General features: G+C 42.4%; 1 protein-coding gene across 1 annotated transcript in view; it reads left to right on the top strand.

The window, feature by feature from the left end:
* The first annotated feature begins 3,044 nt into the window (after positions 1–3,044).
* grip2b (glutamate receptor interacting protein 2b) overlaps positions 3,045–15,199 on the top strand; it is a 289,022-nt gene continuing 276,867 nt past the window's right edge. Inside the window, exon 1 of the mRNA XM_023155008.2 lies at positions 3,045–3,343. Coding sequence (XP_023010776.2) covers positions 3,289–3,343 — 55 coding nt within the window. The 5' untranslated portion in view covers positions 3,045–3,288. The remainder of the gene's footprint in view (positions 3,344–15,199) is intronic.

The following is a 15,199-nucleotide window of genomic DNA, read 5'->3' as shown; positions in this document are numbered from 1 at the left end:
TTTGCTGTTGAGCTCATTTGGGAATGACCAGTACAACCCATTTAAAATGAACCAATTTAATGCAGATGACAGTTTTTTCTTTACTTAGTGTTCCCTTTATGTAATCCACACCCCAGAGTTCATTTAAGAACATAATAACCCACTGTCCTGGCTATTTCTCATGATGGCACTTTTACACAATGACTTGCAGACAATGTCAGCTGTAGTTATGTGTTATGTTGGAATTAATGTCATTCTAATTTTTAACTTATACAGTTTGGTCTTAACCCTCTCAAGGCAGGCGTTGCAGATTTGCAACAAGTAAAAGTTTTTTTTACTCAGAAGTACAGTGGGGCAAAAAAGTATTTAGTCAGCCACCGATTGTGCAAGTTCCCCCACCTAAAATGATGACAGAGGTCAGTAATTTGCACCAGAGGTACACTTCAACTGTGAGAGACAGAATGTGAAAAAAAAATCCATGAATCCACATGGTAGGATTTGTAAAGAATTTATTCGTAAATCAGGGTGGAAAATAAGTATTTGGTCAATAACAAAAATACAACTCAATACTTTGTAACATAACCTTTGTTGGCAATAACAGAGGTCAAACGTTTACTATAGGTCTTTACCAGGTTTGCACACACAGTAGCTGCTATTTTGGCCCATTCCTCCATGCAGATCTTCTCGAGAGCAGTGATGTTTTGGGGCTGTCGCCGAGCAACAGACTTTCAACTCCCGCCACAGATTTTCTATGGGGTTGAGGTCTGGAGACTGGCTAGGCCACTCCAGGACTTTCAAATGCTTCTTACGGAGCCACTCCTTTGTTGCCCGGGCGGTGTGTTTTGGATCATTATCATGTTGGAAGACCCAGCCTCGTTTCATCTTCAGAGTTCTCACTGATGGAAGCAGGTTTTGGCTCAAAATCTCACGATACATGGCCCCATTCATTCTGTCCTTAACACGGATCAGTCGTCCTGTCCCCTTGGCAGAAAAACAGCCCCATAGCATGATGTTTCCACCCCCATGCTTCACAGTAGGTATGGTGTTCTTGGGATGCAACTCAGTATTCTTCTTCCTCCAAACACGACGAGTTGAGTTTATACCAAAAAGTTCTACTTTGGTTTCATCTGACCACATGACATTCTCCCAATCCTCTGCTGTATCATCCATGTGCTCTCTGGCAAACTTCAGACGGGCCTGGACATGCACTGGCTTCAGCAGCGGAACACGTCTGGCACTGCGGGATTTGATTCCCTGCTGTTGTAGTGTGTTACTGATGGTGACCTTTGTTACTTTGGTCCCAGCTCTCTGCAGGTCATTCACCAGGTCCCCCCGCGTGGTTCTGGGATCTTTGCTCACCGTTCTCATGATCATTTTGACCCCACGGGATGAGATCTTGCATGGAGCCCCAGATCGTGGGAGATTATCAGTGGTCTTGTATGTCTTCCATTTTCTGATGATTGCTCCCACAGTTGATTTTTTCACACCAAGCTGCTTGCCTATTGTAGATTCACTCTTCCCAGTCTGGTGCAGGTCTACAATACTTTTCCTGGTGTCCTCCGAAAGCTCTTTGGTCTTGGCCATGGCGGAGTTTGGAGTCTGACTGTTTGAGGCTGTGGACAGGTGTCTTTTATACAGATGATGAGTTCAAACAGGTGCCATTCATACAGGTAACGAGTGGGGGACAGAAAAGAGTCTTACAGAAGACGTTACAGGTCTGTGAGAGCCAAAGATTTTCCATGTTTGAGGTGACCAAATACTTATTTTCCACCCTAATTTACGAATAAATTCTTTACAAATCCTACCATGTGAATTCATGGATTTTTTTTTCACATTCTGTCTCTCACAGTTGAAGTGTACCTCTGGTGCAAATTACTGAGCTCTGTCATCATTTTAAGTGGGGGAACTTGCACAATCGGTGGCTGACTAAATACTTTTTTGCCCCACTGTACCACTGCAGGTATTCTTTTGTGCATTAGCAACAAAAACTTAATTTGAGCCTGAGAGGGTTAATTAGATTTTTATCAGGCATTTGTTCTTCTATGTATGGTTTTCATAATTCATTTTGTTTTCAAAAATGTTTTTCTCTACAATTTATATGTTTTTGAACTTCATAAATGTCAGGAGTCCGTAAACAGCAGTTTGACGTTTTCACTAAAAGGAGAAGAGAATTAAGTGCAGCGGAAAAGGCATTTGTGTTCTGCTATTGTTTTTCCACATTAATGCAGTTGCTGAGTCAGAATGCTGCTAATTTGTTTTATTCATATGGTCTTGCAAATGGAACATACTTGTTTCATGTAGAGAAGGGGATTTAAATTCAGATGCAGAGGAGAAGCACAACTTCTCTCCATGGTTGCCAAAAAAACCTTACAATAACTCAGAAGATCCGCATAATTATCAGCACACTGTAGCTCCACCCCATTTCAGCCTGAGTCTATTTACAACAATTTAAACCTACTGCGTGAGCATAGAGTGTGAAATTCAACTCTGCCTTTTATATCCACTTATATGATGTTCCCTATTCCTGAATTGCTTCATTTACATGGGTTTAACATTTAAAATTTGGAGTCACAGAATGAGTTAATGACTGAACTATCAGCATCTGCTCCTTTTAAGGGTCAGTGTGAGCTTAGATGTGTATTTACATACATAAAGTCTCAATATAGATAAAAGTGTACAGCTTTGGTATATGTAAACTGAAAAAGTACTTGGTAAATGGTGATCAAAGCCACTTTTCTATTTTATTATTTCATTTATTTCTTTTATGTAAATTGCTAGGGGGAAATGTTTTTTCTTTCCTTTGTGAGCAAAGAGGGGAAATACAAACCTTTGATATGAAAAGTAACAAGTAAGAGAGAAACAAGAAAGAGGATGGCAGTGAAATTAAAGAAAGGGGGAGACAGCAAGGACACATTTGGAGTAGATAAGGAAAGAACTAAAGCGATGAGTGAATGGAGTCTATTAACCGAGTGAGAGTGAATGAGAGAGAGAGAGAGAGAAAGACCACTGGTGCCGCAGCGGGACCGACTGTCACACGGACTGTCAGAGGGGTCGTTGCGGGGAGAGCTGCAGCTACTCGCCGTTTACAGGCAGTCAGACAAGAGGGAAAACATAAGAGGAGAAAGTAGGAGAAGAAGAGGAAAGGGGGAAGAGAACAAGAAGGAAGAGGAAAGCGCTACATTGCCAGTGGCTGCTCTTAACTGCTTGCCCTCACCTCCACCGGACAGGATCTACTGCCCCCATCATCATTCCTCTTCATTATTATCACCATCATCCTCTTCATTATCCAGACCTCTCTTCCTCATCACCATGCCGGGTTGGCGGCGGAACCTTACTTTCTGTCTGCAGCGGATGCACGAGGAAGGTAGGAAGACAAAACAAATTGCTGTGTGCGTGTGTTTGCACTAGCAAGTGCGCGGGCGTGTGTGTGTTTGCGCACGGGCAGCACGATTTCCTGCTGTTTAAATTGGGGCTGAAATATGAGCAGTTGGGTTCTGGAGACACTTTGAATCTTTATGATTTCTGCTTCATGTGCTCTGATTTTTCTGGATCACTGGAAGTGTGTGTGTGTGTGTGTGTGTGTGTGTGTGTGTGTGTGTGTGTGTGTGTTGCGTTGTTTGCGTTTTGTGGGTTGATTGAGAAGCACCTGCAGCTTCACTAACTGTGTGTGCGCGTGTGTGTGTGCATGGATACGCTCGGGCTGCTAGAGCTGCGCGCTGTGCGCACACGTGTCACCACGGGTTTGTTCCGCCGTTTCAGCAGACATTGCGCGAGGCTACTGATGCTGGCAGGTCAGGGCGCGTGTTAGTGCGCATTTATGTGTGTGTGTGAGAGAGATAGAGGGAAATCGAGTGAGAGAGACCCACAGACACGCAAACACATAGAGGCAGTGTGCTGGTCCTGCAGCATGAACACAGGAGAAGGCAGACAGTGATGATGTTGGTCAGCTAGAATGTGCACGTGCGTGATGTAGCTAAGAAGTGAATGCGCGCAGATGAGAAAGTATATGTTGCATGTGACATAGAGACAGAATGGTGCTGACAGTGGAATGAGAGAGAGAGAGAAAGATGTTCTGCATCCCTTTTCTGGGCATTTTTGTGTTTACAGACACACACACACACACACGCTAATATTGTTAGCGTATTATTTTAAATAAGACACATATTTGACTTGGATTAAAATTCAGTGTTACATACCATTATATATTGTGTGTGTGTGTGTGTGTGTGTGTGTGTGTGTGTGTGTGTGCGTGTACGTATGCTGGTGTGTGTGCATAACAGGATGGTCAGTTGTATGTGTGTGACCTCATGGTTTTATCTTTCCCAATAAAAAGTAATCTGCAGCATAAAATCGAATTTTAAGCACCAGGGAGCTTCTAACTTTAAACAGGCTGTTTCTTGTGTCAACATGAGAAATCCCCCCTTGCCTGAAGTCAGGTTCATAAAAAATTGGAAAACATCCAGCATCTTTGGGGTGAATTTAAAAACTGTAAGCCAACTTTATTAATGTGGTCTTTTTTGAAAACCAGTTTACAAAAAGTTAAGGCTCTTGTAGTGGTCTGCTTAGCTCTTTTTTTTTTTTTCAAGATTACATGTTTAGCAATCACAGAAGACATTTTTGTGTCTGATCCCTTTAATGGAACAGTGACATTAATGTATTCTATCACAGTTGCAGAAAGTGTGCAAGTGCCTAAAGAGTGCTAGCAGACCATGTACCATCTAACCTCGCACACGTGTTTTTTGTTTTTGCTTTCTTGAGACTCCTCTACTTGTTTACTTAACCCATACTTGTGAGTGCAAGAAAGAGAGGTAGTGGACAGCTAAGTGAGAATTTATGGCCAGGACAGATGCCAGAGTTTGTGTGTATGTGCCTATGTTTGTGTTGGGTGTAAGGTTTTATTTACTGTATGGGTGTGAGACAGAGACCAAGTGAAAAAAGGTGGAGTTTTTTCAAGATTAGTGTGAGGAAAAAGAAATATGGGGCAACACAGAGCAAGACGGTGTTTGTTTATGATGTGTGTGAAAGAGAAGTGCAAGGGACGGAGGGAGATAGTGGAAGAATGCTGTGTGCTCTTAGTGTTTATTGGGCAGGAGATGCAGCTTTTACATTAGTATGCTGGTGACACTGTTGTTCATTGATAAGTGCCTTATGGATCTATGAATGGCTGTTTGAGGCCCCTTATTGTACCAGCCTTCAATGTTTTATTTTATTTTGTTATATTAGAGGGAGGGAATGAGATATGGGGGTTGACAAAATGTGCCAGGTAAAAATCTACTTGATAAAGGGCAGATATCAAAAAGGCAAAATAACATTAACACTTTCAAAGATATAGTCCAAACAGGACACAAGTAAAATATGCCACAATCAGGTCGTCTTTCAGAGATGCATACAAAGCTATAGGCCTGAACAGACAAGAAGATGTGCTGAAGTTCAAACAGAATGGGGGAAGAAAGGAAATTTAAGTGACTTTGAGGGTGTCAGACGGAGCTGGTCTAAGTATTTCAGAAACTGCTGATCTGTTGGGATTTTCCCACACAACCATCTCTAGGGTTTACAGAGAATCATCTGAAAAAGAGACAGTATTTTTGAGCGGCAGTTCTCTAGACAAAAATGCTTTGTTGATGCCAGAGGTCAGGAGAGAATGGCCAGACAACTTTGAGCAAAGAAAAGAAAGTAACGCTAACAAGAAAAACAAAACAAAACATCTTGTCATGATCAAGGTATGCAGAAGAGCATCTCTGAATGAATGACTTGCTGAGCCTTAAAGCAGAAGGGCTGCACCAGGTGCCACTCCTGAACAGGAAACTGAGATTGCAACTTGCATGGGTTTAATTTCTGGTGTGACAATGTGACTGGTTGGGTCAGAATTTGACATACATATAAAACCTAAACATAAAAGTATGAATCCACCTTTTCATGTATCAATGGTACAGGCTGGTGGAGGTGGTCTAATGGTGTAGGGGATTTTGTTTTGCATACTTTGGACCCCTTAGCATTGTTTAACCCAGAGGTTCCCAAAGTGTGGGGCCCACCCCCTGGAGGGGGGGGGGGGGGGGGGGGGGGCAGGGTCATTGCAGGGGTGGGGGGGGTGAAAAGGGAAAAAAAACCCCCAAAAAACCCGCTTGGACACTGCTAGCACGGGGCGCCCACATTGAACATTTTTCTTGTAAAACAAAGGGGGGCCTAGCAAAATAAGTTTGGGAACCGCTGGTTTAATCCATACAGCCTACCTGAACATTGCTGATGACCATCTCCACCCCTTTATACCCATTTCCCGATGAATGTTTCCAGAAGGACAATGTGCCATAGTGCAAAGCTCACATCATCTGAAGCTGGTTTTTGAACATGAGAGTGAGTTTACATTACTGAGACTGATGACAGAAAGTGTTGCTATGGTAGTATTTTCCAGTACATAAACAATCTGTATGCAATTTCTGAATCAATAACATGGGCTAGAATGCATAGAAATCACCATTTGCTCACATTAACTGGCATATCCAAGAGGGTTCAGCAGTCAGGTCATTTTCCGCTGTCAGCCGCATTTACGTTTTTATGTATATTTCAGTTTCACTAATGATCATTTCAAATCAGCAGGCTGCATAAAAACTATTAAAAGTCTCACAGGCATTTATACTTATTTATACTGAAATAAGTCCCTTCACGTTCAAGAAGCGTTGTTGGAAAAATAGAAAGGAGTCAGTAACTTCTTTTTTCGGATAAACCATTGTGTTGCATTGTGTGGGTTTAAGAGTGTGAGTGCATGTGTTTTGTGCAGTTAAAAGGAAATGACCACTGTGTAATGCATTTATAAGTAGCTTCCCCACCACCATGTAACAACTGTTTGATCAAAACATCTCATTCCCCTGCAGAAGGACAGATTATGGATAAGCAAGCCTGTCAGCATGTATGAGTGTGTGTTTTTGTGTGTGCCGTAGAGAGAAAAGAGGGGGGCAGTGTTTGTGCATGCAACACCCATCCATCATGCCAGAGAAGGGGAGAAATTTAAGGGTTCAAATAATAATGGCGATTGTGATCTGCATGAAAGATGGAGGGAAGGACTCAAAGAGAAGGAAAGGTACAAAGAGCCAAATGAAAGGAGAGTCAGAGAGGGAGAGAGAGAAAGAGAGAGAGAGAGAGACAGAGAGAGAGACCTGACAGAGAATGTTGTAAGAAAGAAATGGATAAAAACAGAGGAGAGCATCAAGGAGAAAGATAGAGGGCTGGTTTCTAGTGCTTATCGTTTGAAGGAAGAGATCCCATTCATCAGGAGACTAAAAGATCAAATAATGTGCTGGTTAGTGGAGAGCAAGCCTGCCACTGTGTGTGTGAATGTGTAATAAACTGTGAGCTGGTGATTGAGCTCCAACCTCCCAAAAAGCCTTTTAATAAGGCTAAGTTGTGTTATCACTGATGGGTGGGGAGTTGAGGGGGCATGCAAAGAAGGAGCTCAGGATGTAAGAGGAGGAGATAGATAAGGGAAAAAAAGACTGGCATGTGTCAGATGGTACACTATGGACACTGAAAGTGCTAGTAACACTTAACATTATGGACATGCATGTTTATTTATAGATATTGGTAGAAATTACCAAATGAAACTATAGATGGGGGAAAAAAGTAGTACCCACCACAAATCTAATGGTTCAGAGTAAGGCTTAAGTTTTTTTGCTTTATTTTTTGCATTTAATTATAACTTTCATTTATTTATTTATTTAGTTTTGACAGATGTAACAGCACTTAATACTACATGACGCTTCAAACAGCTGAACATTTGATAATAGGGTAACTACTTAATTGCTAACTGGAAATTGTAGATGGCTAATGTAGCATGATTTGTGATTCAACTGTTTTGCTTCATAAGATAATTCATCTGTATGCTGATAGAAATGTAATTATCAATAATAATGGATTGGATTTATATAGCGCTTTTCAAGGCACCCAAAGCGCTTTACAATTCCATTATTCATTCACTCTCACATTCACACATTGGTGGAGGCAAGCTACAGTTGTAGCCACAGCTGCCCTGGGGCAGACTGACAGAAGCGAGGCTGCCATATCGCGCCATCGGCCCCTCACCAGAAGGCAGTAAGGTAAAGTGTCTTGCCCAAGAACACAACGACCAGGACAGAGAGCCCGGGAATCGAACCGGTGACCTTCCGGTTACAGATACGCTTCCCAACCCCCTGAGCCACGGTCGCCCTCAACACTAGTAGCTACTTGTTGCTGAACTCTTTCTTTTACCTTTTATTATTCCACATTTTCATTTTGGCTGTTTTCCACTGGGTTAAAGGGGGACATTGTTTCTCATCCAGGCGCCTATATAAATTCACCTTTGTAGGTTTGAACTGAATAGAAACCCTAATTCTGCATTTGCGCAACTGTGGTACCTTCAGTAATTGACATACATACATGTTATATGTCCATCACTGAACACTTAAGCCTGTTTATTAAGACCTTATAACTATTCACCCATTGTAACAAGTGCTCAGTGACAGGATAGCCAGCGTTGGGGAGTAATGGAATACATGTACCGCCGTTACGTAGTTAAAATACAAACTATGAGTAACTGTATTCCGCTACAGTTACCATTTAAAAAGGTGGTATTCAGAATACAGTTACTTTGTTGAAATAAATGGATTACATGGCGGTATTTTCCTGTTTCATATGTTAGGCTATGCCCTCTCTATTTTTTGTAATTTCACGCCGGTGGAAACCCAAACACAACACGCATTAAGAGGCTCTAATGTCTGTGTCTCAATCTCGCGTCTCAAAATGACGTGAAGAAATATTTGATTTAATATGAAGGCAATAGGCAGAGTGTTACAGGCATACCCCTAAAGAATGTAGCCTCATGGACAGTGTAGTCCATGCTGCAGGGAGAATGGGAGAAAAAGGAGAGTAGTAAAGTACGAGTTGTCACCAAGCAGAAACGGGAGCTGGAAGCATGTAAATATAATAATAACCACTTCAGCCAAAAAGAGTGCCTGACGAGCCCAGTTGTAAGTAAGCTATTAAGACTCGACTGTACACTGTGTTCGTGTTTTCCTCCTGTTAAATTCTCCCAATTCTTTCTATCTTTGGGCTGAAGGAAGGACAATACTCGGTATATAAATGCTCAATCAACAATCTTTTATTCCATACAATTCAACACTTTATGAGCATAAACCATCCGGATGGGGAGACATGCATGCAGAGGGTCACAGCAAATCTCAAACTGGTGTAGGATTACTCAAACTCTTATAGCCTCTAGTTGCCCCCACCTAGTCGTAAAAACCTAAACATTCACATTCTCCTAGCGAGCCTGACTTATAGCCTTGGCTCCATATTTTGTCTGCCTTCAACATACGGTGGGGGTGAAGTCTCCTGTGGAATGTGCTCTCTGTCTCCTCTACTATCAGAAAAAGCAAGGTCCTGACTCTCTGAAAACAGTATTTCTTATAACTCAGCAGTATAATGCATCATAAACAATATCATTCATTCACACTGAATCAGCAGTCTAATGTAATACAAATCAGTTTAATAACTGTAATAGTTATCACCTTCTTCTAATTCAGGAGAATACTACAAACTAAAACTACATAATAATTTCACAATCTTTAATTAGGGGTATAACATGGCATAAGATAGTATTATAATCCCACACTCCGAAACAATAAGTTCCAATGGAGCAGTCTTTCAACGCCTCTCTCTGTCTCTCGCTAGCAAAGTTGACCCAGACTACAAAGTAAAGCTAGTTTTCGGTTACGAGCCCGACACGAGCCCGACGTATTAGCCAGAGGTCCCTTTACTATGGTTCATTTTATATACGTGCAGAATAGTTTTCAATACGAGATTGCTGGAAAAAGTGCAGCTTTACCTAATGTCCACCCTACTGTTACTCATTTTATATTAAGATTAAAAATGGTATGGCGAATAACCTTCAGTAATAGTAATAAATCACACAGCAATAGTTCATTTATGTAGTTGTAAAAAAGTATGATAATATATTAAGTAATCCAAAGTATTCAGAATACGTTACTCTCATTGAGTACATTTTAAAAGTAACCTTCCCAACACTGAGGATAGCATGCAGACAAAGGAAGAACGCTGTTTCATCTGTACATTATGTCAAAGATATAGATGAAAATTATTGTGCTTGTTCTTTAAAATCATGTACCATAACAGACACAAAATACAAGACAAGGCAACAGAAAAGTGCATTTGAGAATAAAAAGAGAAGATATCTTGGAGTTGTTTGTTTATCATGGTTGTTAAAGATTACAGACTGGCATTTTTCTATACCAGTGGTTCAAGGTTCAAGGTTCTTTATTTGTCACATGCATAGTTATACAAGTATTACACACAGTGAAATGTAGCCTGACACGCTCCTCGACATGTGCAAAAATTGGGGGGGGGGGGGGGTGTAGAGGAAGAACATTATATATATATATATATACATACGGTATGGGAACTCCAGGCCTCAAGGGCCGGTGCCCAGAGCTGGACTGGCCATCGGGCATACCGGGCTGATGGTGATTATTCGTTTTTATGGGCCGATGGTTGTTTTTTTTTTTCTTTTGTAACAGTATAAACAATGAAAGGTGGTGGATTGGCCAGATGCTGGACGATGTGTAAAAATAACTACTGCGCACTAGCTAGCATGACAGAGTTTCTATACTTCTGGGTGGGTGCTTTGATGTTACTGATAGTGAACTTTATTCATAAGGTTAGTTAGTAGAATTGCCAACCGTCCCGTAAAAAACAGAATCGTTCCGTATTCAGAGAAAATATCACGCGTTTCGTATTGAGCTGAGAATGAACACAGTTTGTCCCATACTTCAGCTAGAATGGAAAAAGACACAAAGCTGGAGTTGTTCTGTGTCTTTATGCTGCACAGCTGCCTCTTCTTCTCTCATTCTCTCCCCCTCTCTCTCCTGTTGCTATACTTCAATCATGAAACTGATCAATGATCAGTTGATTGACTTTTCTCTCTTGTTTGTTTATCGCCCACTTTGCGCCCAAAAGAAGAAACCAGCGGATGTCGCGCTATACAACAGCAGCACGTTTAAGCTTGATGAGCTGTTGTTAGAATTTATTTATTTATTAATTTCTAGTATCAGCTGATGTTTGCTGGAGCCACAGCTGTAAAAGCTGCTGGTCATGATATTGGTTTGGTTATCTGTTGAGAGGGAAACATGAAGATGAAACCAGGAGATGTCCTTACTGAATCATCAGAGCTGAACAGGTGATGGAGAAACAGGTTTACCTTTCAGGTGACATGAATGAGTTGAAGGGAAGTTATGAACTGTTTCTGAGAGACAAATAACACCAGGATCCTTTTCTAAGTAGCTGACAGCTGGTAACTGTGCAGGGGCGGGTCTAGCAAAGTTTTGCCAGGGGGCCAGGTAGGGCATCAACAGGGAAAGGGGGGCACAAAGAAATACTTTTCTTTCTTATTCTCATTTAAAATATCTCGCTTTTAATAAGTAATTATCTGAATCTTACAACCAGTTTTTATAAAATCTATAGACATCATACATATACCAACAAGACAGTGTACATCACTGTCACAACAGCGTTTGTTTTCATTCAAAGGCTTTATGGCTTTTCCTATAATAATGGTTGCCGGTCTCTAGTCAAAATGCCCGGCCCGATTTTTTGTCCCAGTCCAGCCCTGCCAGTGCCCTGCAGGTATTAGATATCACCATGGGTCAACACACCTGAATCAAATAATTAGTTCATTACCAGGCCTCTGCAGAACTTCAAGACATGTTGAGGAGGTCATTTAGCCATTTAAATCAGCTATGTTGGATCAAGGACACATCTAAAACCTGCAGGTCACCGGCCCTTGAGGCCTGGAGTTCCCCACCCCTGTTCTATACATTTGAAGAATGTATAGAATTAAACTGTATTAACTCTTGCACCAATAATCAATCATTATCAATAAAATCTTGCACTCTTGCAACAATAAAATCTATTTAGAAAATCTATTTGCTGTGGGGACAAGTAGGGATGGGTACCGGTGTCCGGTGCCATGATGGCACCGGTTCTGACATAAACGGTAGTAACCAGACCAAAAAGCAGAGCACATTTCGGTGCTTTATTTCGGTGCTTTTTTTTCCTGAACTGTGATACACTTTAGATTCTAGCCAATCATTTTACGTTTCCGAGGATAATAGGCGGGGCCAGGTACGTACGTTCTGTTAGAGCAGAGCTACAGATTAAAAATATCCAAGGCGAAGCGGTCAAAAGTCTGGCTGTACTTCATAGCAAAATATGCAAACTCAACAGCCTGCAAAAAGTGCTTTAAGCTGATACTGTGATACTGTCAAAGGAGGTAACACCTCAAATCCGATGAAACACCTGGCGACGCATAGCGTTTTTTTTAAAAGCCCAGAAATGCGCCGTATTTGATAGCTTGCTGCGAGACCTCACACCGAGCACATCTACTGCGGGTGGGTTGCCTGTTATGCAACATCCCCCAAAAACACGAAGAGGAGAGTCCTGGCCCCTAGCCCTGCCAGTGTAGCAGAAATGATGACGGATGATGGTGGCAGCAGCCGTTCTTCTCTGCGTGAGTAGCTAATTTACGTTGAGTAGGCTAACCACGTTATTACATTAATGCATGTAAGGTGAACTAGCAAACATCATCATAGCTACATGCGGCTGTCCTCTTGTTTGATGGCAGATACTCCCTTCACCCTGGCTAAAAAGGCTAAAATGACCAAAGAAAAAGTGGAAAACAGTTAAACATGAGAGGTTTAGGACAAAGTTTGTGTTTTTTCCATTGTTTAAGCACTGCTTCCAGCCAAGAGTGATACCATATATGCCCCATAGCTGCAGAAAAGGCTAACATTGTTATATTTTTACAAAAAACAGCTGAACATGAGAGGTTTTTGGACCAATTTTGTGTTCTCCATTCTTTAAGCACCGGTTTGAGCACCATTTGAGCACCGGCACCGTTTCAAAAGTACCGATTTGGCACCGGTATCGGATAAAACCTAAACGATACCCATCCCTAGGGACAAGTGTTGCTCTTGTTAGAGGAATGCCTTTCTTAAAAATTCTTTGAAAACTATGCTGGCTATTCTTTGAAGTGTGTGTTGAGTATACAGAAAGGTGCAAACCATGTTTGACTGATAGTATGTATTCTATGAACACACACACACACATATATATATATATATATATATATATAAGTAAACACCCAGCACGTCCCTGCGGGCGGTTTATCCTTCAAGCTCGGGTCCTCTACCAGAGGCCTGGGAGCTTGAGGGTCCTGCGCAGTATCTTAGCTGTCCCCAGGACTGCGCTCTTCTGGACAGAGATCTCCGATGTTGTTCCCGGGATCTGCTGGAGCCACTCGCCTAGCTTGGGAGTCACCGCACCTAGTGCTCCGATTACCACGGGGACCACCGTTACCTTCACCCTCCACATCCTCTCGAGCTCTTCTCTGAGCCCTTGGTATTTCTCCAGCTTCTCGTGTTCCTTCTTCCTGATATTGCTGTCATTCGGAACCGCTACATCGATCACTACGGCCGTCTTCTTCTGTTTGTCTATCACCACTATGTCCGGTTGGTTAGCCACCACCATTTTGTCCGTCTGTATCTGGAAGTCCCACAAGATCTTAGCTCGGTCATTCTCCACCACCCTTGGGGGTATCTCCCATTTTGACCTCGGGACTTCCAGGTTATACTCAGCACAGATGTTCCTGTACACTATGCCGGCCACTTGGTTATGGCGTTCCATGTATGCCTTGCCTGCTAGCATCTTGCACCCTGCTGTTATGTGCTGGATTGTCTCTGGGGCATCTTTACACAGCCTGCACCTGGGGTCTTGCCTGGTGTGATAGACCCCAGCCTCTATGGATCTTGTACTCAGAGCTTGTTCTTGTGCTGCCATGATTAGTGCCTCTGTGCTGTCTTTCAGTCCAGCTTTGTCCAGCCACTGGTAGGATTTCTGGATATCAGCCACCTCCTCTATCTGCCGGTGGTACATACCGTGCAGGGGCCTGTCCTTCCATGATGGTTCCTCGTCTCCCTCCTCTTTCTTGGGTTTCTGCTGCCTGAGGTATTCACTGAGCACTCGGTCAGTTGGGGCCATCTTCCCAATGTATTCTTGGATGTTCGTTGTCTCATCCTGGACTGTGGTGCTGACACTCACCAGTCCCCGGCCCCCTTCCTTCCGCTTAGCGTACAGCCTCAGGGTGCTGGACTTGGGGTGAAACCCTCCATGCATGGTGAGGAGCTTTCTTGTCTTTATGTCAGTGGCTTCTATCTCCTCCTTTGGCCAGCCTATTACCCCAGCAGGGTACCTGATCACGGGCAGGGCGTACGTGTTGATGGCCCGGATCTTGTTCTTACCATTCAGCTGACTCCTCAGGACTTGCCTGACCCTCTGCAGGTACTTGGTGGTTGCAGCTTTTCTAGCGGCCTCTTCATTGTTCCCATTCGCCTGCGGGATCCCCAGGTACTTGTAACTGTCCTCTATGTCTGCAATGTTGCCTTCTGGTAGTTCAATCCCCTCAGTTCTGACTACCTTCCCTCTCTTTGTTACCATCCGACTACACTTCTCCAGTCCGAACGACATTCCAATGTCATTGCTGTATAGCCTGGTAGTGTGGATCAGTGAATCGATGTCTCGTTCACTCTTGGCATACAGCTTGATGTCATCCATGTACAGGAGGTGGCTGACAACTGCTCCGTTCCGTAGTCAGTCTTGTTAATGATCTCACTGAGGGGGTTCAGGCCTATGCAGAACAGCAGTGGGGACAGAGCATCTCCTTGGTAGATCCCGCAAAATGTAAATGTGTGCAGATGGGAATAAGTATACTGATAAAAAAGGAACACTTAAATCAGTTCAGTGCAATTTTTCAATTCAGTTTGATTCATATAGTGCCAAGAAACAACAACATTGTCTGTAATTGTTTGAGGACAAAATGGTCATTTGAAACTGAAATCATCAATCCTTTAACCCAAGTCCATCTTTTTATTTATTTACATATTTGAGTAGCACGTATTCTTTCGACTATTGTGACTCTTATATGGTTATCTGATTTTTCACTATTGTGGTTATAATGTAGTTACGTTTTACAAACAGAAAGTATTTAGTTAATTAGAAAAGATAATTAGAAAATAATTTTAAGTTATAACTAGGAATGGGTACCGGTATCCGGTGCCATGATGGCACCGATTCTGACATAAACGGTAGTAACCAGACCGAAAAGCAGCGCACATTTCGGTGC

This window comes from Maylandia zebra, linkage group LG5 (genome assembly GCF_041146795.1).
Source record: "Maylandia zebra isolate NMK-2024a linkage group LG5, Mzebra_GT3a, whole genome shotgun sequence".
Lineage (NCBI taxonomy): Eukaryota > Metazoa > Chordata > Actinopteri > Cichliformes > Cichlidae > Maylandia > Maylandia zebra.
The sequence above is the reverse complement of the archived record's forward strand: the minus strand, read 5'-3'. Positions and strand labels throughout refer to the sequence as shown.